The sequence below is a fragment of the Ambystoma mexicanum genome, chromosome 4p (assembly GCF_040938575.1).
Source record: "Ambystoma mexicanum isolate Mex_15411 chromosome 4p, UKY_AmexF1_1, whole genome shotgun sequence".
In the NCBI taxonomy this organism is placed as follows: Eukaryota; Metazoa; Chordata; class Amphibia; order Caudata; family Ambystomatidae; genus Ambystoma; species Ambystoma mexicanum.
Genome location: NC_090927.1, coordinates 691,504,642 through 691,525,771, shown reverse-complemented (window position 1 = coordinate 691,525,771; position 21,130 = coordinate 691,504,642). Strand labels below are relative to the sequence as shown.

General features: G+C 47.5%; 1 protein-coding gene across 1 annotated transcript in view; it reads right to left on the bottom strand.

Annotated features, from left to right (window-relative positions):
• The window catches only part of LOC138453422 (CD109 antigen-like), an 812,557-nt gene that overhangs the window by 515,182 nt on the left and 276,245 nt on the right, over positions 1 to 21,130 (bottom strand). The window contains exons 12-13 of the mRNA XM_069606255.1: positions 20,942 to 21,043; positions 20,777 to 20,839 (exon numbers count right to left, since the gene is read on the bottom strand). Of these exons, the coding sequence (XP_069462356.1) occupies positions 20,777 to 20,839; positions 20,942 to 21,043 (165 nt within the window). The remainder of the gene's footprint in view (positions 1 to 20,776; positions 20,840 to 20,941; positions 21,044 to 21,130) is intronic.

Below are 21,130 nucleotides of genomic sequence, written 5' to 3'. Positions count from 1 at the left end.
CTTTAGTGTCCATCTATGCAACAAATACAGGCCAGGGTCGTTTCTTAAAGGGGCTACTCTCAGTCATGTTTTGTGGTGGGAGAAATTATCTTAGCAAGGGATTTCAATTTGGCATGGGTACAACATGAAGATAGGAGCGTGGGGGAATGAGGGATGTCAGCCATGTTGGCTAGTTTACGACAGAAATGTAAATGTATTGGCCTTCGATATGTAGACAGTACTTAATGGAACTGAACGTGGATACACTTTCTTCCTAATGGTCATAGACCAATGTCCAGAATGGATTACATTTGGGTTTCCACCAGGTTGATGGGAAGGATGAGTGTTCTTGGCTTGGGGTTGATTTCCCTACCAGATCATACTCCAATTTCTATTACGATTCAGACTCAGACGCCACGGAAGACCCATTTATCATGGAATCTATAGGAGAAAAGATAGAGGTATTTTTTTATTGAGAATGATAGCTTGGAAGTATGAGGTAATCCCTGTGAGATACATGTAAGGTGGTCTTAAGGGGAGAAGTAATCGCAGCCAAAGCCCATTGGAAAAAACAGTGGATGGTAGAAGACCAATTGAAGGCTACCATGCAAGCATTAACAAACAGAAGCTCTGAATCGCTTCAGAAAGCTCTCCAACACATTAGGAGTCCATTGGATATGCTTCACACACACAACAGAAACCCCTTTGCTTTATGCAAAACAAAGATTCATTATTAGGGTCAACAAAGCAGATCGGCTTTTAGTGAGAATTTTCTTTAAAGCGCTACCGAAGCTGGAGAGCTAGTGATGGAAGCTCAGGCTATAGCCAACATTTTTACTAACTACTATGAATTGTGCAGATGTACTACTTAGACTCTGTACCCTTGCCTAAGTCTAGAGGAACTAGAACCTGAAATCTCAGAACAGGAAGCATTGGCAGAAATGTATTCCCTTCCACCTAAAAGTCCCGGGTCCGGATGGTTTTCCATCACTATTCTATAAAAACTAAAAATTCTGATTGGTCCCTTGGCTAACCAAATGGTTTAATCCATTCAGAATTGGGGTGAGAATAACTCAATCCATGGAGGAAGCCTAGGGGGTCGTTTTTCCTGAGCTCGGGAAAGATCTAACAAGCTATGGGTCTTACAGGCCCCTAGCTTTAATAAACAAAGATGCAAAGAGTAATGAAGATTCCCCATGCTTTACTTTTTGTTGTAGTGCTTTATTCACTAAGATCCATATAGCAAACCCCTCGCTTTCTGCTAGTCTTCCAGCCTCATTCATATCAACTGTCTCTACAAAAGATGCATTCCAGGGTGAAACTCACTGCCGAATTCTGCTGCTGTGTTCTGATGGAACACAACAGCATAGGGATCTAAACACAACATGGTAAAGCCCAGGCACAACACAACACATCTCACTCCCCTACAATAACAGCAAGATATTGCATTTGCCACTAAACTATTTACAAGCACAACTAGAAAAATCTCCTTGAAACAGTGTATACTTTTTCCACACAGCTTCTCATTACAACTAGGTACAAGGAAAAACATGATTGAACTCAGAGCAGGAAGGGTCTGTGCAACCGGGAGGTCACAAACTGCAAAACAATTATACACTCTTAATCTTTGGCACTCTGGCTAAATTCCACACCTGATCCCCACGCGACCTCACTGCTTCTCATCATTTCCTCCAACTGTATGGGATCTGAATACAGCAAGTCACCTTTCTTCTTAAATCCCTTCTTTCTGTGCACCCAATCACCCACTGAAACTTCGGTACTTCTCCTCCCTAGCTTCGGATTTACTTTTTTTTAATTTTTATTTTATTTCACACAGGTGCAGTATCAAATCAAACACTTTCAGGTTGCACAATGTACTTATCAAACATGAATCTCCAGTCCATCATGTACTGGCGTCACATCACACTTGCTCATCATTTTTATTATCGGCAAGGTATTGTTTACATCTGCCCCAAATGTGCTTAGGTCTCGTATTAACATGCAATAATTCTATTGATATTTATTCATTGTCATTCGACCAGATCATGTCTCTGTCCCAATCGCTCTTGTTGAATGGATATTTGCTTTTCCAATAATATCGCCCTTTTGGCTAATAGCAGGCTCACTTTCAATAGTCTCTGCCACATAGGGTTCATTTTCCCTGTGGCCCCCAGTAGGCATATCATTGGTGACCACTCTATGGGTTGTTCTGCCATGCCATCTATAGCTTTACACACATCCGCCCAGTATTCTCTTAATTGTGTACATGACCAAAACATATGCAAGGTATTGGCTTCTTCACTCCCACACCTGGGGGCAAGTACCATCTGTCGAGGGGTATACGCGTCTCAGTTTAGCTAGGGTCTAATGTACCCTGTGTATGATCTTATAATGTATCAATTTGTATCTGCTGTTATAAGAGACATGTTTCGTTAAATCACACCTGTGTCCATTGTTTGTCATTGATAGGGTGTCCCAGGTACAATTGCCATTTTTCTTTGCAGCGCAGTGGACGGGTTTGGAGTATGGTTTTGTACAGTGTAGAGGCCGATATTTTACCCTTCCCAGCTGTGAACATATATCCCAGCCCTAGAGGTATCAGTGGTTCTAATGGAAATTCAGTCCACACCTTTGCGATGGCAGACCTCATCCGCATGTACTGTAGTTTTTGTGAAGGCGTGTCTCCTGTAATGGCCTTGAGCTTTTTCCATGTTACGAATTCCTTACTGTCAAATAAGTGTCCCAATTGCATAATACCTTTGGCACTCCAGTGTGTTACTATCTCTGGGTCTAAGGCATGGGGAATATATTGGGCTCCCCAGATTGGCATACTTGGATGGTATAACGTGCCCGTTCTGTGTATATCAGCTATTTTGGCCCATGCCGTACATGTGGCCTGCGTCGGGTCAACAGTGTTGTAGCATTTGGGACAGGAGGTCGCCAAACCATGGAGGAGTGTGGCTGGTTGCGGTATTGGGGCCCTGTCTGTCGATGTGGTGGGGACAAGGTAATCTGATGCCCATTGTGCTGCATAGTGTGCTTGAGCTGCAAGATAATAAACCTCAAAGTCTGGTGCTGCTAGGCCACCCTGTGAATACTGATCAGCAAGTACCCTCCACTTCAACCTGGAGTGTCCGCCCCATATCAGTGCGGTGCATGCACTTTTCATTTTTGCAAGCAGTGCCCTACCGGGCCAAACCGGTAAAGTACTAAACAAATAAAAAAAGTTTAGGGAGAGTGATCATTTTTATAAGGGCGATCCTGCCTAACAATGACAGTGGTAGTGTTCTCCATCACTCCATCTTTACACAGAGGGCATCAACCAACCTTTCGTTATTCAATGCGCGAGATAGTTGTGCAGTTCTAGCTACTGCTACCCCAAGATATTTGATGTGAATTGCACTCCAGAGGAGTGCATGGAGATCAGATGGTTGAATTGTCGAATCAGTGAGTGGGGAAACTTTGGATTTGGCAGTATTGAGTGTCAAGCCTGAGTATCCGCCGAATGTTTTAACTTTTGCTAAAACCTTACCTAGAGTGCGGTCAGGGTTTTTCAAGTATAACAAGACATCTTTGGCGTATAGTGTAATAATCTCCAGTTTTCCCTGTAAAAGTAATCCAAATTTGCCATATTTTGCCCTGAATAGGTCTGCCAGTGGTACTATTACGAACACAAATAAGAGGGGAGCTAGTGGGCAGCCTTGGCGTGTGCCTCCCAGTAGTTCTAGCACCTCAGACAGTGTACCGCTTATTCTAGCATAAGGGTGTTTGTATAACACCCTCATCCACTTAATTAAGTGTGACCCGAACCCATAATTTTCCAAGACACTGAATAAAAACGGCCAACAGATCATATCAAAGGCCTTCTGCATATCCGGAGATACTGACACTCCTTGGAGTTCCTCTGGTATTTCAGCTAATATTTTGTGGCAGCGCCTAATATTAGTTGCCATGGATCTACCAGTCACAAAGCCTGCCTGGTCCTCATGGACCATGTATGGTATTAACGGTGTTAACCGTGTGGCCAGGACCTTATGAAAAGTTTGGCGTCGGTGTTGATAAACGATAGCGGCCTGTACGACCCGCACTCCTCAGGGGTTTCCTAGGCTTGAGTAGCAGTGCAACGATAGCTTCCCTGGTTGTCGTTGGCAATTCACCCTTTTCTTGGGTTTCTGTCCAAACGGCATGTAACCGGGGGACAAGGAGTTCAGCAAATTCTCTGTAAAATTCTGTACTGAGGCCATCAGAACCCGGAGCCTTCCCATTAGGTAATGCCTTGATGGCTTCAGATATCTCGATTGTCGTAATCGGGGCTTCTAGTGGTTCCCTGGTGGCAGGTGATAGAAGTGTCATAGGTATCTTGGCTAGGTATTGATCGATCTCAGGATCGGTGGCATCGCTTTGCAGGGAGTACAATTGTTTGTAAAAGTCAGATGTCCTCTCAATTTCTTTCTGTTCTGTGGTCACGGCACCGTCAGATCGTGTAATACACGGGATGCCCATGGGCCCCCGTTCACCTCTCACCATCCTAGCCAACAATCTACTAGGGCGTTCTTGCTCCCCATAGCGTCGTGCTGCGGTGGGTCTATCAAAATAACGGGTCTCAATCAACTGCCTCCCTGAATTCCCATACCTGCATTATGTCTAACCCCAGTTGTGGGGAGGGCAATTGGGGGTACTGGTCTTGTTTGTGATGTCTCTTTCCCGCCTTGCCAACTCGCTGCAAATGTCTTTTAGCACTCCGAATTCGGTAGACATCACAGTGCCTCTAATGCACACCTTACAGGCTTGCTATAACACTGCTTGGCTGGAAACCGAGCCCTCATTAATTTCAAAGTACTCATCATTATTTTGGGTTTATGACGTCCTGTAGACCTGATGTTTTAATGCTGCAGAATTGATTTTCCATGGGGGTCTGTATTTGCATTTCTGGGATCCACAATAATATCTGAATGGGGGAATGATCAGAGTATGTCCTAGGGTGTATTAGTGTGTCAGTGACTCAGCCCAACGCTTCCTGGGACAGCAACCACATGTCTATTCAAGAGTGCATATCGTGCACCGACGAGTCGTATGTGTATGGTCGTTTAACGCCATGCGTCTCGCAAGCCCAGGTCTGACGTATGGGTCAGTATCATGCGAGCCGCGTTGGTTAGAGCTCTCGGCTGATCCGATGTGCGTTCAAGGTGCGTATCTAGAATAGTGTTAACATCACCGCCACATATCAAATGAGCTGTGGGGTAGCCAGCCAGTTTCCCGAACAGTGTGGAGTAGAAGCTAGGATTGTCTATATTGGGTCGTATATGTTCAGCAGTAGCACCTCCCTCCGCCATGCACCAAACCATACTGGCCCTGTGGGTCAATATCGGTTCGAAGACACGCAAAAGGGATAGATTTGTGTATCAAGGTTGCCACACCCCTGGCAAAACTGAAGTATGAAGTATAGTAATGATGTGGTCCCCAGTTGGGGGCACGTTTCTCTTCCTGATGATGCAATAACTGAGTTTCCTGAAGGAAGACCATCTTAGGATTTAGCCTATTAATGTAGGTCATGATCTTCCTCCTTTTTATCGGGGATCCCAGTCCCCGTACATTCCTCCTAAGTCTCTTTTGGAGATGCTAATCGCCTTTATAACTACCTGTGCCTGTAACATTCACTTCCATCTGTACCTGTGCGTTTTGAACTTTAACTCCACCTCCCCATTCCACTACCAGTTGAACCCCCAGACCCCCATCTCCCTCCCTCGCCCTCAGTTCCCCACACTTCAACTATGATACCCTTTCCATCCCTTCCCCTACCCATATTACTTCAATGCACCTGCAGCAGGGTGGGGGTGGGGGGTCTGCTGCGTCAAACCAGGCTACATGCTTGAATTTTCTCTGATCTGTCCTGCCCATACTCGTTTCTTGAGCCCACAATGAACATCTGGGAATACACTCATATCATTTATTACCAACCAACCATTCATCGTGACAAACTAGTTGTTCGCCCACATAGGCGGGTGCCGTGTCCCCATGCAGTGTTCGTTCATCACATAGTAAAGGTTCATGACGCTTTGCAGGTCAGATGTCATCCTGAGTTGCTGTTCGCCGTGGGGGGTAGTGGTATATTAGTTTCCACAAAACGTGTTGCTTCCTCCGGGAACGTGAAGAAATAGGTCTTGTTCTGATGTTGCAGTCGTAACCTGGCGGGGTACAGAATGGCGTAGGGGATATGTCGGTCTCGTAGCAATTTCTTGACTCCCGTGAATGAACATCTTTCTTGTTGGACCGCTAGTGTATAGTCGGGAATATGCAGATGGTATTGGCCTCCCACCTTAATCACTGCTTTTCTCTTGCTGCCTTCAACACAAAGTCCCTGTCTCTAAAGTTCATTATTTGCGATATGATGGGCCTAGGGTAGGCCCCAGGTTTAGGTTTCAGTGCCAGTGATCTCGCTCTAAGATGAACATGGGTGACCAACCAGGATCCCCCAATAGGTCCTGCAGCAATTTTTTAACAGCCATCTCTATGGGGCCTTTCAAGGTTTCTTCAGTGACACCAACAATACGTTACCAACAGTGTTATTGCGTCAGGACCTGGCTTCTAAATCCTCACATTTTATTTTAACAGAGCCCAGTTCCTTCGCCATTGTCGTCACTGTATTCTGTAGTGCGTCCTGCGTATCTTCCGTAGTGCTGATCTAGGTTTCCACCTCTGATTCGGCCTGTTGCTTTGTCCAATTGATTTTTGATGGTCGCCACGTTCACCGTTATCCCATCCAGTTTCTCGTTGAGAGCAGAGAAGCCCTGCTGCATCGCTTCGAACACTGCCTGTGGATCCATAGTAATCGCCGGTGTTGCAGGGTTCATTGGCGTTGACTCCATAGAGATGGTGGGTTCAGGTTTCTTTCTCGATGCCGTTAGAGAATTTTTCGATAGTCTCTTTACCCTTCTTCAGGACTAGGACTTTGGCCATTATCTATCACTTCCACCGGGTAGAAATTGGCCCTGCCACACCTTAGTGCAGTGCAATGTCCAGCACCAGATACTTGCCAGCCGTCAGAGCCTTCATGCCCCTGGATGGGTTAGAGTGATGGGGCTGCTGTGCTAACGCATCACAGAGTGAAGGGTGTGGAGAACGGCACACGTGCCCAAGAAGTTCCTAGATCTGTGATTCTCTGTTGCCATCCACATTCGCTGCTCTGTTTCGTTGGGCTTCTTATGGGGTAGGGGTTGCACCACTACCTCGGTAATCCATTGTGGTCTGTGCCTGGGAAGTCCAGCACTGTGGAAGGGTCACCTCCTTCTAGCTCTGCTTGCACTGTAGAGGTACTAGGGTGCCTTACCCATGTGCGAGTGCTCACTAGTGAGCGCACGTGTGTCCCCTTCTGTAACCTCCCTTGAAAATGTAACAAACTTACGGCAGAGAGGGGCTGTGTTTAGGTTTTCATCTCATCCAAGACAGGGGTGTTGATTAGAATTCTCTATTCTGCTGTTCATGTGTTGAGGAACATTTCTTATGGGTAATGCATGGACAGAAATCATGAAGTGCGTGGTCAGGAACCCAGCTGGGCTTCTGGATAGCTGTTGGCTATGATCTCCTGCACGGAATGACTGCCCGTCTCGTGGTTCGTATGTCGGGTTGAGGACGTCTCCGTATGGGCAAAGCCAGCCGCAAGTCTGGTGTTCAGCTTGTGACCGTCCGGTGGCTCAACGTAACGGAGTTCAGAAAGGGGCCGGTGGAATGTTCCTCCCCTCCACCCCCCAAGCACTTGTGTACGTTGTCTCTGGGTTTTAACTGTGCTCATACGCCATAGGCACTCAAGAGCACTCTCCATTCCGTTATGGCCTTATTCCAGCACTGTTCCGGTGCAGTGGCGTAGGGATATATTGCACTTATGGATCCACCCCGGGCAGGCTTCCCCCACCGCAGCCGTCCTGTTCTATTTGGGCCACTCAGTCTGCAACCGCCAGACGTGTCCTTGGGGTTGGAGGGGCGGGAGGATGTCTAGTCAAAGTATCGAATCAAAAGGGTCGACAGGACAAAGGATTGAATTTATATATATATATATATATATATATATATATATATATATATATATATATATATATATATATATATATATATATATATATATATATATATATATATATATATATATATATATATATATATATATATATATATATACACACATATACATACACACACACACTTTTTTAGGTTTTCGTTTTGGAAAAAAAGTGGTTTTTGGCAACAAAAAAAAAGGGGGGTTGGGGGACCGCCCCCAAAAAAAAAAAAAATGAAAACAAATAAGAAATTCCATCCTTTGTGTCCTGTCGACCCTTTAATGTCGATCCTTTGACCTGTTGACCCTTTCACTGTCGATCCTTTGACTGGCAACCAGACGGGAGGTGTTTCACTGTTAGGCAGGCCCCGTTCAGAGTTTTCGATGTCCTCTGCTGCCCGCCCACCCCCCTCACCGTTATTCCCACGGCAAGGGATCACCCAACAACCAAACAGCTCTGCATTGGGAGGTGGGAACGGTCCAGAAGGCGCTCTACGGGAGGCCAGAGCACCCGCGACCGCGCTGCAAGGTGTGCCCCAGGGGCCCTGCAGTCCACTAACTCCTTGTGTTTCTGCACAAGCACCAACATGGATGGGAGGTAGCTGCCTGCATGCTGGCTCCTCACTCGCCCACCAGACGCGTGGGTGAGTAGTTTTTCAACCCGTCAGTCCGCAGCCTTCCAAAGCGGTTTTGCTCAAAACTTTTCCCCACATGTTAGCGGGCCTTAAGTGATGTGACCACCTATATTCAGTCAGAACTGGACCGGTATAACGGAATACTGTTTCCTCCCGATTTACCTTCTTTACCCATTTGCTCTTTTTCCCCATTAATTTTCTCCCTCATGTCTTCCACAACACAATCTGTAGCGTGCTTTACCCAACCAGGGAGGCGACAGCCTAGTGTTCGGGTTCCTTCCCCTAATGAGCTCAGAAGGACTCACATCCGTAGATGCATAGGGTGCCAACCACAAGGCAGAAAGCCTATCTCTCACAGCAACTGTTTGGTCTCCCCTCATGCACCTGCCATCCTCACTGCTTCCACCACACATCCATTCACCCTTTCCACTGCTCCATTCGCCTCGGGATGATCCACTGCTGTTCTTTTGTGCTTCATACCACAATGTTTGAGGCATTCTTCAAAACATACCCGAACAAATTGTCTACCATTGTCTGTCACAATTGAACTGGGCAATCCTCTCTCAAATATGTTCTGTAAAAAGTCCCCCATTGCCGATGCCGTGATGTCCCAGACAACTTGAATTCCGTGTAACACGAGAAGAAATACACAATAATGATGATGTATTTACCACGTCCACCGCCATCAACCGGCCCAAGGATATCCAACACCAAATCACACCACACATTTTCTGGCACATCTACCTTCATCATGGGTTGCTGTCAGGCCACAACACCCTTGCCTGAATTCTCACTCCTAGCACCTTCACAAAATCTTCTCTATATCACAATCAAATCCTGGCCACCAGTACCCATTTCTCAGTACTGCCTTTGTTTTTGACACTCCTATATGACCCTCATGGGCAATTTCGACCATCCTTAACTTCCTTGGCACTACATCTCTAACCCACCTGTAAAAAAAAAAAAAAGAATTGTCACCTTTGATACTGAATTCCGTTGTTACTTCCCATAGACTTCTTTATTCCCCACCAAGTAATTTCTTCTCCAGCCAACCACCATTGACAAATTGCATAACTCTCCTGAGTTCTTTCTCCTCCCTCAAGGCACTTAGCCACCCCTCGCGAGTGAAAACTCCTTCATGTGTCACAAATACAGTGCCAGTAATCATATCTTCTCTAGAGACCAAGTCATCCTCAGTCTCCAACCTTGACACATGATCTGCCAATACATTCTCTCTTCCTGGAATCACTTCTATAACAAACTTATAAACTTGCATTCTGGCCACCTATTACGCAACTCCCCCTAGACACTTTCTCTTCAAAAATAATCTTCAACGGCCTATTATCAGTTCTATTATCACCAACGGAGACAGCCACTCTACATTCACAGCCGTTTCCATTTCTTCAATTCCGCTTACACTCCTTCCCTTAATACCATTGGTACGGGTCATAGTTTTGCTGCAACAAGAACACTTCCTTCCTCTAGGACAATCTGATGGCTCATACCCTTCACACTCCCTATTCCCTTGGGAAACACTTTGGGAAATCTCTCTACTATGGCACTTCTTTCTCCAATGTGGAGCACTTGCTCTTCCATATTAACATGGATTGGATCGGACCATTCCTGGTTTATCCCTGGCTGACAAACTTAACACTTGAAGGGTTTATCATTTTATAGGATAGATCTTAATCATGAAATCTCTGGCCTTATTGATATCGTAGATGCTGAAAAAACATTTGATTGGGTTGAGTGGTCTTTCCTATTGCACACTTTGGAGCACATGGGGTTGAGACAATTTTCTTCATATGGTCCAGGCAACTGTAGGACCCCCATTCTTAGACTCTTGATCAACAGACATTTGACTAAGCAAATGCCTCTTGTGCCTGGTACTAAACAGGGATGTCCACTGTCCCCTTCACTTTTAGTCACTTGCCTTGAACCATTATTATTTAAATTGTGAATATCGACAGACATCAAGGGTATTCATTTAGATGCAAAGAACATAAAATATTGGCGTTTCTCTGATATGTTAAATATGATATGATAGAGATAGCACGATTGAAAAATAATATGCAAAAATCTAATTTTAGATCTTTCACTTTGACAAAAGATCACAAGTAGGATTGAGCAGCATTCACAATTTAGATGGGCGAATAGAGGAATTAGATATTTGGGAGTAAAGAGTAACAATACTATGAGCAAGAATTATGAAGAAAATTGCCCCCTCTGATAAATCCTCTGTAAAATTATTTATCAAAAGTGGAATCCTCTCACCATACAATGGTTGGTACGAATAGCTTCAATAAAAATGTTATCACTTTGAGGCCCTGCCTATTTCACTCCCCAAATCTGGGTGAGGGAGAACGGCTGCGTTAAGCCCAGCTTTAAACTGGTTGTCTCATTCAAAAGTCAAGTTGGCTGCTAGTAGAGATTTCACTCTATTTGAGAAATATATTATGACATGGGGGCAGGGGAAGAAAAATAGTTTGTTCATTATATAAAATTCTTTTGGAAGGGGCCAATACACCACAATGGTCCTACATGAGGAAATGGGAATCGACCCTTGGAGGAGAGGTACAGAGAGAACATTGGGAACACACTTGGGGTAAAATAACCAAATTGACCCGATAGATGCAATTGATGACTCGTGTCAAATTATTATATAATGCACTACAGACCAGAATCGTTCCATAAAATATACCTCTATTTGTCAGCATTGTACTGGAGAGAACTGAGAAAGGGGGTCGGGGGCTCATTGGATACATGTGTGGTGATTGCCCGATCCAAAAACCATTTTGGGAGGGTATTACGACAGGTACTCGGTTTACTTTCACCAATGAGATAAGTTGTAGAGAATGGTTGATGGGGTTGGTGGACCCGGAAGTTACTATACCATTTAAAGCAAACAGGATGGCTTTTATGAGACTGCTGATTGCAGCTTAGTTCATTATCGCTCACTGCAGCACTCAGATACCTGAGGGTTTGTAGCGCTACATAAATGCTAAATTATCATTATCAAAAACAGAAGCAAAAAGGAGCCACTGACGGAATAAGATTGGCCTCAGAAAGTTTGGCTCTCATATGTGACGGCAAACGTATTTTGATGGCCGTGAGCCAACCGTCTCATGCACGATATGACAGAATATAGGTTTCCGAGTTTGCCAATGAACGGCAATTTTGAATGTAACAAGAATCGCCATTTTGTTTTCTAACCATTGGTCATTGCTTTCTGTTCTTATTGCTTCGCAGTACATTTTCTTCTTACACTGCTCAACTCTAAAACATGGTTGTCTGCACGTGAAAGGACAAGGCCGCGGAGCCGCGAGGATAACAAAAGTTCGTTGAAACACAACGTAAGCAGCGCCAAGAAGAATGCCCGGCTCCTCCCGAATGTAGCCTTGAAGCAGAGCTGCAGGGCATCTAATCATTACGCAGCTGCCAGCCAGTCTCGTTATATGGTAGAATATGTTAGAATAAAGCAGCTAAAGGCTTGAATTATGCTCTTCTTATGGCCCCCCTTTGCTGATCCCCGTTAGAGCGTGTCGGCTCCCAGGACACGAATAGCACCTCACAGATAACAAGGTCTGGAATGCAACTCTTCCCCCGTATGTAGCTCGCTTCCAAGAACAGAAGCGCTGTGTTCTGTTCAACAACTGAAAGATGCCTCTGCACTCACAAATTGAAAATTGTTACTAGACCAGATATTTGAAGGTGTCATAGTTGTCGAAAGTGTCCATCATCGCACAGAGTTCAGAGAAACCCAATAAAGGAGGGTGTTCAACATGTCATAGCTGATTGTTTGATATGCATTTTGTATATACGTAACTGATGTACGTAATTCACTCTCTTGCGTCCCTCGAGGTCTAGAGATGCACGTCGCGGGGCGCGAGACCGAATTGGCCAACTGAGACTTTTACTTTGCAATAAACCCTAGCTTTGGGAATACAACCTTGTGTCTGGCGTATCTATCGTGTGTGGTGACTCGCCTTGTTTCCATAGACGTAAGGGACCCCTCGGGGCCCCTTTCACCCATAAATTGAGAACCTTGGCTATATTGTGATTCCACCTGGTTTGTGGCAATTTCATTAAGGGGTGTACAGACAATATAAAGACCTCTGATGGTGAATGGGAAAGAGTGTTGGGAGTGGAGGTAAGGGATGGGTTGTTATAGGTTTGAAATGTTCATATTTTTAATCAAAATATATAGATTTTTGTTTAACTTTGATTTTTTATGCTACCAATGATTTACTAGGCGCAACGTTCACCACAAGCGGCCTTTTGACACTGACGAACTCTGCAAGCATGCTGCTTCAAGATCCAATCCTAGAAAAACCAGGTCTTCAGAGGTTTACTCAAGCCCAGGGGGTTTTTAGAAGGGGGGGGGTTTAGAAGGCTCGAATCTGGAGGTGCAGTTTGTTCCAAAGTGAGGTGACTGGGCATGAAAATACAGAGCGCAAATCTGGTTTTGAAATGGTGAGCAATAACATGTGCTTGTGGGAAAATGCAAACATTTGGACTGAGAACGTGTTAAAGGAATGGATGACCCTTTACATAAGCCTTGTTGTGCGTCCCTCCCAAGTTTATTGCCCTTTTAAGAGGTTTCATGACTGTCATGAGACCATGCTAATAAAGGGAGTTCCTGCACGCACGTGTCTCACAATGGCTGCAGACTCCAAATATGGAACTGTTGTCTCATTCCTTCACTCGGACCACGGTCCTGCAGGTCCTGTTGCCCCGGGACACTCAGGCCAGCATGCTGCCCTGGGTACGCCCATGCCACTACACCATCCGAATGCTCCTGGCATCCACAGTGCCCCTGGCATCTCAGGACAGTGTCCACACAGCCTAAAACGGTGCCACCCTGCAACCCAGTAAGTCCAGGCGATCCGGCAACCAAGCACAGTGCTGGCAACGCCCGCACTGAAGGGGTCAGCTCGAATGAGCTTGCCGGGCACCATAACTACAACGAGGAGGAAGGAACCCGGCGGCGTGGTCAGTCGCCAGTGGGGGAAGAGAAGTGAGCGGCATCCACTGCTGAAAAAGGGTGGATACCCCAGCACCCAGATGGAAAAATCTACCCCAGCCACAGCCCTCAATGAAGAGGGTGCTCGTGCAACCGGGGGTGAAGGTAAGCCTGCAGCCCCTGCAGCATCTGTTGCGACTTCATCGTTTTGCTTCGGCTGGAGGGAGGCAGTGCCTGCTCTGCGATCAGAGCTCCAGAATACCATAAAGAAGAGCAGCAAAGATAGCCGCCTATATTTAAATTATCCTGATTGGAGGGGAGAAGCAGCTTCTGTTGCTAGGAAGCAGGCTGGGTAGGCCTGAAGGAGGACACAGCCGGAGGGATGAAGCACAACTTTTATTAAACGCTTACATGTAACTGGCACTAACCTCGCCTTTCCCTTCAACTCCCCCAACTGTCACTAGTCCCGCCTCCTTGTTGGCAGGGCTACTAAGTGCAGCGGTCTGCAACACCACCCCTGGACAAAATGTCCCGGCGTCGGGCTAGCATTCTTCGACCAGCCGTAGTGGTCTCTTGATGGCTCGCTGTGGTCTCTCGTGTCAGGGATCTGGTTCTTCTCCAGCTTCAGTGTGCCCACTGGGTTCTGTCCTGCCGACGGTTCCCCCAGGTGGGATCCACAAGTCGTCCCGTGGTTCCCGTGGTACCGGGCTGCAGGCCCGCGGAGGAGACTCGCTCTTCTTTTTGAGGTAGTGTTTGAACTGTGAATAGTTCCTCGTAACAGCCTTATCTTGGTCTTGGGCTGTCACCATTGCTCCCTTGATGGCCGTGACCCTCATGGGGCTGTGGCAAAAACATGAGTGTCTTTCTGATCATGGGCTGCCGCACTAGGACCTCATCTACAATCGGAAAATCTTTTGGTGTTGCTTTGCGCCTTGCGTCTGTGTCCTGCTTGGCTCTTTCGCTTCTGCGTCTTGGAGAGTCACTTCGGTGTCCATGTCCTCTGGGCCCGATGAGTTTCATAGGATGCGGGTGTGCACATCATACCGGATCATGAGCTCGGCCGGAGTCTTGTTCGTGGCCTCATCGGGTGTATTTCGATAGTCTGAGAGGTCGGCATAGCGCTTGTTGTGGGGTGACTTGCTCAATGCGGGCTCTCTGGATCGTCTTTATTGATTCATGTGCTTGAATCCTAGGTGTCTTGTCAGTGCTGCAAACTCTTATCCATTGAAAGGTGGTCCATTGTCGGATTTGATCACTCTGGGAATGCCCCATTTGCTGAGTACTTAGTCTAGTACGGCAGCCACCGGGGAAAAAGTTGTGGTGGCTAGCTTCTTGACGATGGGGAATCGTGAGTATTCATCAATCGGGAGGAGGAAGTAGATTTCTGATTCCATTGGTCCATAAAAGTCCACAGCCACCCTTCCCCATGGGCGTTCTGGTAATTGTGTATGCTGTAGCGGAGCGTGAGTTTCAGCTGGCGACGTGCATTGGCATGCGTGACAGTTCTTAATCCATTCGTCCACTGCTGAGTCCAGGAATGGGAACCAGATGTGGCATCGTAGTTGCTTTGTGTTCTCTGCTCTTCGGTGACCTTTGTGTGCGGTGGTCTGCTCTCAGGGCGGCTGGGATGATGTGGCAGCCTCTGAGCAGTATGTTGTGGTCTTTCACAGCCAGTTCGTTGTGTACTCTAGCGAGTCTTTTGATTTCCTCTTTACACACCCCCGGGTGAGCCAACATTGCATGTCTGTGGTCTCTCCACTTGTTGGTCGATGTGAGGCTAATGGCGAGTGAGGTTGTGGGGTCCGCTGCCGACGTTGCGGAGACCATATCCATTGATAGTGCAGGTGGTAGTGAGTTTGCCACCATGTGATTGATGTAGGTGACGTCACCTCCTCGGGTAAGTGGGGGCCCCACGAGGTGTCGTTGCAGGAAGTCAGCAGGGTTCAGGTTGCCACCGGGTTGGTGTATGATGTCGTAGTCATATTCTTGAAGGCGAATGCCCCATCGCTCTATTCTTGGAGGCATTTTCGTGTGTCGATTGCCGAATAGCGAGAGCAGCGCCTGGTGATCTGTTATCAAAGTGAATTCTTTTCCAATTTGGTCCTGTGAACATTTTCACAATTTCCTGACTGCGGCCAGGCTTTCCTTCTCGGCCTGTGAGTAGGCCGCCTCTGGGGGGAGACAATGCTCTGCTTGCATAAACCACCTGTCTGGGGTTGACATCTGCACCGCTTGTCTGTGCTAGAATGGCTCCCAGGCTGACAGGACTGGCATCCACTATAACTTCCATGTGCCAGGACGGTTTGAAGTATGCTAGGCGGTGGGCTTCCATGAGAGCTTGTTTGATTGCGCCGAACACACGTTGGCATGCTGGGGACCAGTAAAACGTTGCATCTTTCTGTAGGAGTTTCCTGAGTGGTTCCTTGAGCGAGGCGTAATGAAGTATGTACCTGGCGCAGTATCCGGCCATTCCTAGGAAAGAACGGACGTCAGCTGCTTGTAATGGTTCTTTCAATTTGGTAATGGTGTCCACTTTCTCGGGGTCAGGCGTCATCCCCTCACTCGAGAAGATGTGGGCAAAAAATGAGCTTTGACTTGCTGAAAGGACATTTTTCAATGCTAAGCGTGAGACCAGCAGCTTGTATTGCTTCACATGTGGCAAGGAGAGCAGCGTCATGGGTCTCCTTCGACGAGCCGAAATGGAGTATGTCGCTATAGTTTAAAGCCCCCCGTATTGGTCTAATCTGCCGCACCACCTCTTGAAAGATTGCGGCGGAGGAGATGCCAAAGTTCAGTCTCTGGTATCTGAACAAACCATCTGCGTCGCAAAAGTCGTTATCACTCTGGAGTCGGGGGGTAGTTCCAGTTGATGGTAACCCTGTATCAGATCGAGTTTGGAGAACATGCGAGCATTGTTCAGCTGCACTATCATGTCTTCGATGCATGGGCCGGGTTGTCTCGCTTTGAATGGCGGTGTTGGCCACTCATGTCGACGCATAGGCGTAGTCTGCCACCATCTTTGGGTACGATGACTAAGGGCGAAACCCATGGTGTTGGCCCAGTTTCGGGCTCGATTATGCCATCGGAGAGTAGTTGCTCAAGTTCTCTGGAGATCGCTTCTTGGAGGTGAAATCAGACTCTCCTTGGGTGTTGTGGTATGGGTCTCACTGTAGGGTCTATGTGTAGTTTGATCGGGGGACCTTCGAGTTTGCATAGACTGTCCACAGTTGCGGACATTTCTGCATGATGTCCGCTTTGGTAATGAGGTTTTGGGATGGTCTGTGGAGGATAGCCCCAATCCTTTGAGTCCTGCTGAAACGTGGTTGCGGTGATGTTGCCCGCTCCCACATGGATGTCGATCAGCCCTAGACACGAAGCAGTGTAATAGCTGAGGAGGCACTGACCCTTGGTGAAAGATCGAATGACTTGGATGGTGGTGTCCACTTGTCGGCCATGGAGGAGGAGGCAGCGCATAAAGTGTCCAATGGTGTGTATAGGTGTGGCTGCCCCTCACTGGAAGATTCTGGATTGTGACGGTTCGGGCGCTGGCGGGTTTGAAATTTTCACCTACTCCTGCTCACCCATGATATTTATGGTGGCTCCCGAGTCCACCATGAAGTGAAACAGATTGTTGCCCATTTTGATTGCTATTTTTGGGGCTTCTCTGGCTTCTTCATTGTCGAGTACGAGGTTGACGTACTCTTCATGATTGTGTGGGTCATAGTACATGGTGCCTGGAGCGATGGGGTCATGGTAGTATATGTCCACTGCATGTCCTTCTGGTGGGTTGTCATATTCGTCCATGAGGTATTGTGGTTGTTCTGCATAGTCCTGGGTTTGTGTGTATTAGTCGACTGCTCTCAAGCATCGCCGTTGGTTCGGTTGATAGTACCTTTGTGGTCCATATTGGGGAAATGGCGGGCGGAAGGGCATCCTGATTGATGCTTGGGGCCGTATAGTGGGGAATGGTTTCCGTTTGGAAGCGTCCTTCTCTTCTGCAGTTTGTGCACCTTTGTGATAACGCCGGGCATGACTCAGTGTGGAAAGGCCATGCCACAGCGGTAGCATGGTCTCTGTTGTCGTGGTACTTGCAGGGCTTGTGGTTTGTATGGGTATGTTCCTTTGTCGCCTTGGCGAGGTGGGGTTGGTTGCATGGCTGCTAGGAGTTCAGTGGTATTTTTTTTTGGGTTACTGGTACCCGTCATGGATGCGGCCTGGGCATCTACACTCAAAGATGAGAGCAAGTTTGCTGACCCCTGGGATTGTGAGGTGCTTCTTGAGTAGTTGCTTCTTGAGCGTTGGTGATAAGCAGCCTTCGATGATCCTCAGGCATATTGCATCACCTAGGGAGAATGCATCAAATTGGCAGTGGGGGCCTTTTACCCTTAAGCGAGTTATACATTCATCTACAGTCTCTTGGTTTCTGAGAGCACTAGTTGAAAAGAAACCTTTTATAGTTGTGATTGGGTTCGATGAGTAGTTTGTCAAGGGCTTTTGATTAAGGCTGCAAAGTCATTCTGATCAGATGCTGGAATGGTTTTGTCAATAGTCTTTATATCCCCTCTCCCCCACCAGGTTGAGGAAAATGTCCCTTATGTGGAGAGTCTCGCCATCTCCTGATCCCCCTCACAAAATGGTGGAAATCCTCCATCCACTCAGTCCATCACGGGTCTTTTGTGGCTTGTAGCGTCATAGTAAATGGTAGTGGCATCCGTAATTGAATGGACTTCGCGGCCCCGGCTGGCTGGGACGATGGTGGGTTGCTAGGGTTGCTCATTGTGAGGAGGAGGTGGGGCAGTCAAGGTGTGTTGATTGTTGGCGGTAGGATAGGACTGCCGGGGTACGGGCGTTCAAGGATTCCTGTTTTTGATGGTGCACGATGGGGACACTCCGGGTGGGTGAATTGGTCTGATTTGCACTCCCAGTGGGTGCAAACTCGTGGATTGTGTGTCCAAGCCACGTGGTGTAGTGTCTCAGGGTCTAGGAGTTTCCAGACCCTGGATGCTTATAGGGAGGCACTGTTATCTGGGAGCAGAGGTGATTGTGCAGACTTGACCCAGCTACTCCCAGGAGAGGTGGAGCGCAGCCTGTGAAGGGAACAAGGGGCTGCTCGCCGTCGCTTGCACACATGTTCGGCAGAGTGCTGTGGATCCACGTGTCAGGTGGAGGCTCCAGGCCCCATGCGATCTGGTGGGAGCGGGTCACTTTCCCTTCCAGCCTGCACTCCCCATCATATCAGCTGGCCCAACAACTGCAACTGCACACCTACACTTGCCATGCAAGCCCTCTCCCGAGCTGGTAACAAATGCGGACTTGTTCTCGTTCATGAGGCCACCAACATTAACTTACAGCAAGTCCTTAACATGACAGTCATGATGCTGTCAAGAACCAATAACTAGTTCTGTGCGGCTATGGGCGACTGCCTGTGTTTGGTTTCATCTGGCAACTAATCTCGGTCACCTGTAATGTGGAAAAGTGTCTGCCATGCTGTGGTAAAGGGGGAAATTAGGATGAACCAGCATGCGAGAGTTGAGGCTCTGTGAGTGCGCTTGTGCACCTTCCTGTGCTAACAGCCCCTGCCTGGAAGGTGGAGTGGAATGAGGCCCAGGCTGCCAAAACCATTGCCCTGTTAATATCCTGGGTCGATTCCTACCTAGGGGAGTATAAGGAGTGTCCTGCCAACGACTGCTGCCTGGGTGAGGAAGAGACTGAGGACTGCCTTGTGGAGACCACTAAGTGCAACTGCCCTGCTGTCAGGTGGGCGGCCCCTCCACTGCTCAAGTCACTCACGTGACTGTGGCTCTCACCCCAGGGATTGTGCAATATGCCCTGCCAATCAATGTCTCGCTGCCCCACAGCCACCACCAAGAGGAAGACAACGCCTGCCTGAGGGAGGGAGAGAGAGACAGAGGGGGGCCTCCTGCTGACTGCGTAGCCCTCCACTGAGAGGCTGCTTGTGTGGCTGAAAAGGGGATTGGGGAGGGTAGAAAGAGTAACATGCTGCCACCCAATGCCCTGTCAACATCCAGAGGCATTCCGGCCTGGGGGGAGCGTGGATGTGGCACAGCCTAGATGCCCTGCTACCAGTGTCACGCTGCCTCATCCAACATCAGGAGGCTAAGCGGATTTGGCCCCAGGTGTGGTTTTGCCAGCTGCTGAACTGGGCGATCAACTGTCCTGAAATGATACTAGTGCAAGTTTCAACTGGTTTCCTGCAGATCCACACCATGTGACCACTGTACTGCAGGTCCTGCTGCCCTGGGACCTAGAGGCCAGCATGGTGACCTGGGTCCACCCAGGCGACACCATCCAGATGCTTCCGGCATCCATGGTGACCCTGGCACCCCAGGCCTGTGTCCGCACGGCCCAATAGCAAGGTGCTCGAGTGAGCGCGCCAAGCCCCATAACAAGCCTGAGGAACCACAAAAAGCACTTGAACTTGGAGCCACTTCTCCACCATTGGTCGATTGACAGCCCTCGTGGCGAGGGACCCGTGCTGATACTTTAGCATCTTCCAACTGTTGATTGGCTGAAGAAGTGGGTTTCTAATATTGCAGATATAGCTTAATCCCAATGTGTCACGTACAGGTAAGCACATTACCAAGAGTGGGTGCTTAGCCCACGAAATTTCTTCGAGCTTCCTTTACGAATTGAAAAACGTTTAATTTGTACTTTAAGTTAGAGAGCATAGCAGCCTAGGTACAACTAATTAGAGGTCGATCGCAAGACCCGGAATTTAAAAGCCTATTCCTGTGAACCGAGAACTGCCAAAACCATTTAGGTTTTTGTTGGTGTATAGAAAGTATCGATCCGTTAGGCTAACATTTTGCAAAAACTGCAGATGCGCAACCTTAATCAGCATCAGGTCAGCCAGTCCATGTGTAACACAACAGTCAATAGTTAAAGGAGGTAAAAAGGTCCACCATACACCTCGGTCCTCATTGAGCTAACAGAGTAATACAATTACAGAAACGAGACTGCACCGAATGATTAAACACTCACAATATGCACTAAAAGTACGGGGTCCCATAGCTCTCCTCCCTCCTCCCCTCCACAAAAAAAAAAACAAACACCAACAGCAGTAACTACCCAGAATATAGTAAAAGCGAGAATAGTGTCATTCCTGGAAGCAGAAGAGGTCACACATACCACATAGTTGAAGTCGTTCAGGTCTTCACTGCTTTCAAAATTTAATGCAATGGGAAACCCCACCTAAACGATAAAAAGCAATAATTAATCATGCAAGATTTCTTAAAACGAGTAAATCCGGAACATTAATGAATAGGCAAGGATAAGAAAGTGGCATTTCATTACCTGGATGTGGGAAGTGAGGGCACGGATCTGTAAGTAAGCGCCTTCCTCTTGCCAATACTGAACTTGCCTCTCAATAGTATGGCTGGTGCTCTTGTACTGCACCTGAAAAAGGACGCACGCTGCGATCATTAGGTCATGGTGTACGTTTATTTATAAAAAGGTAGAAACGTTAAAGTGTACCGAGAGACT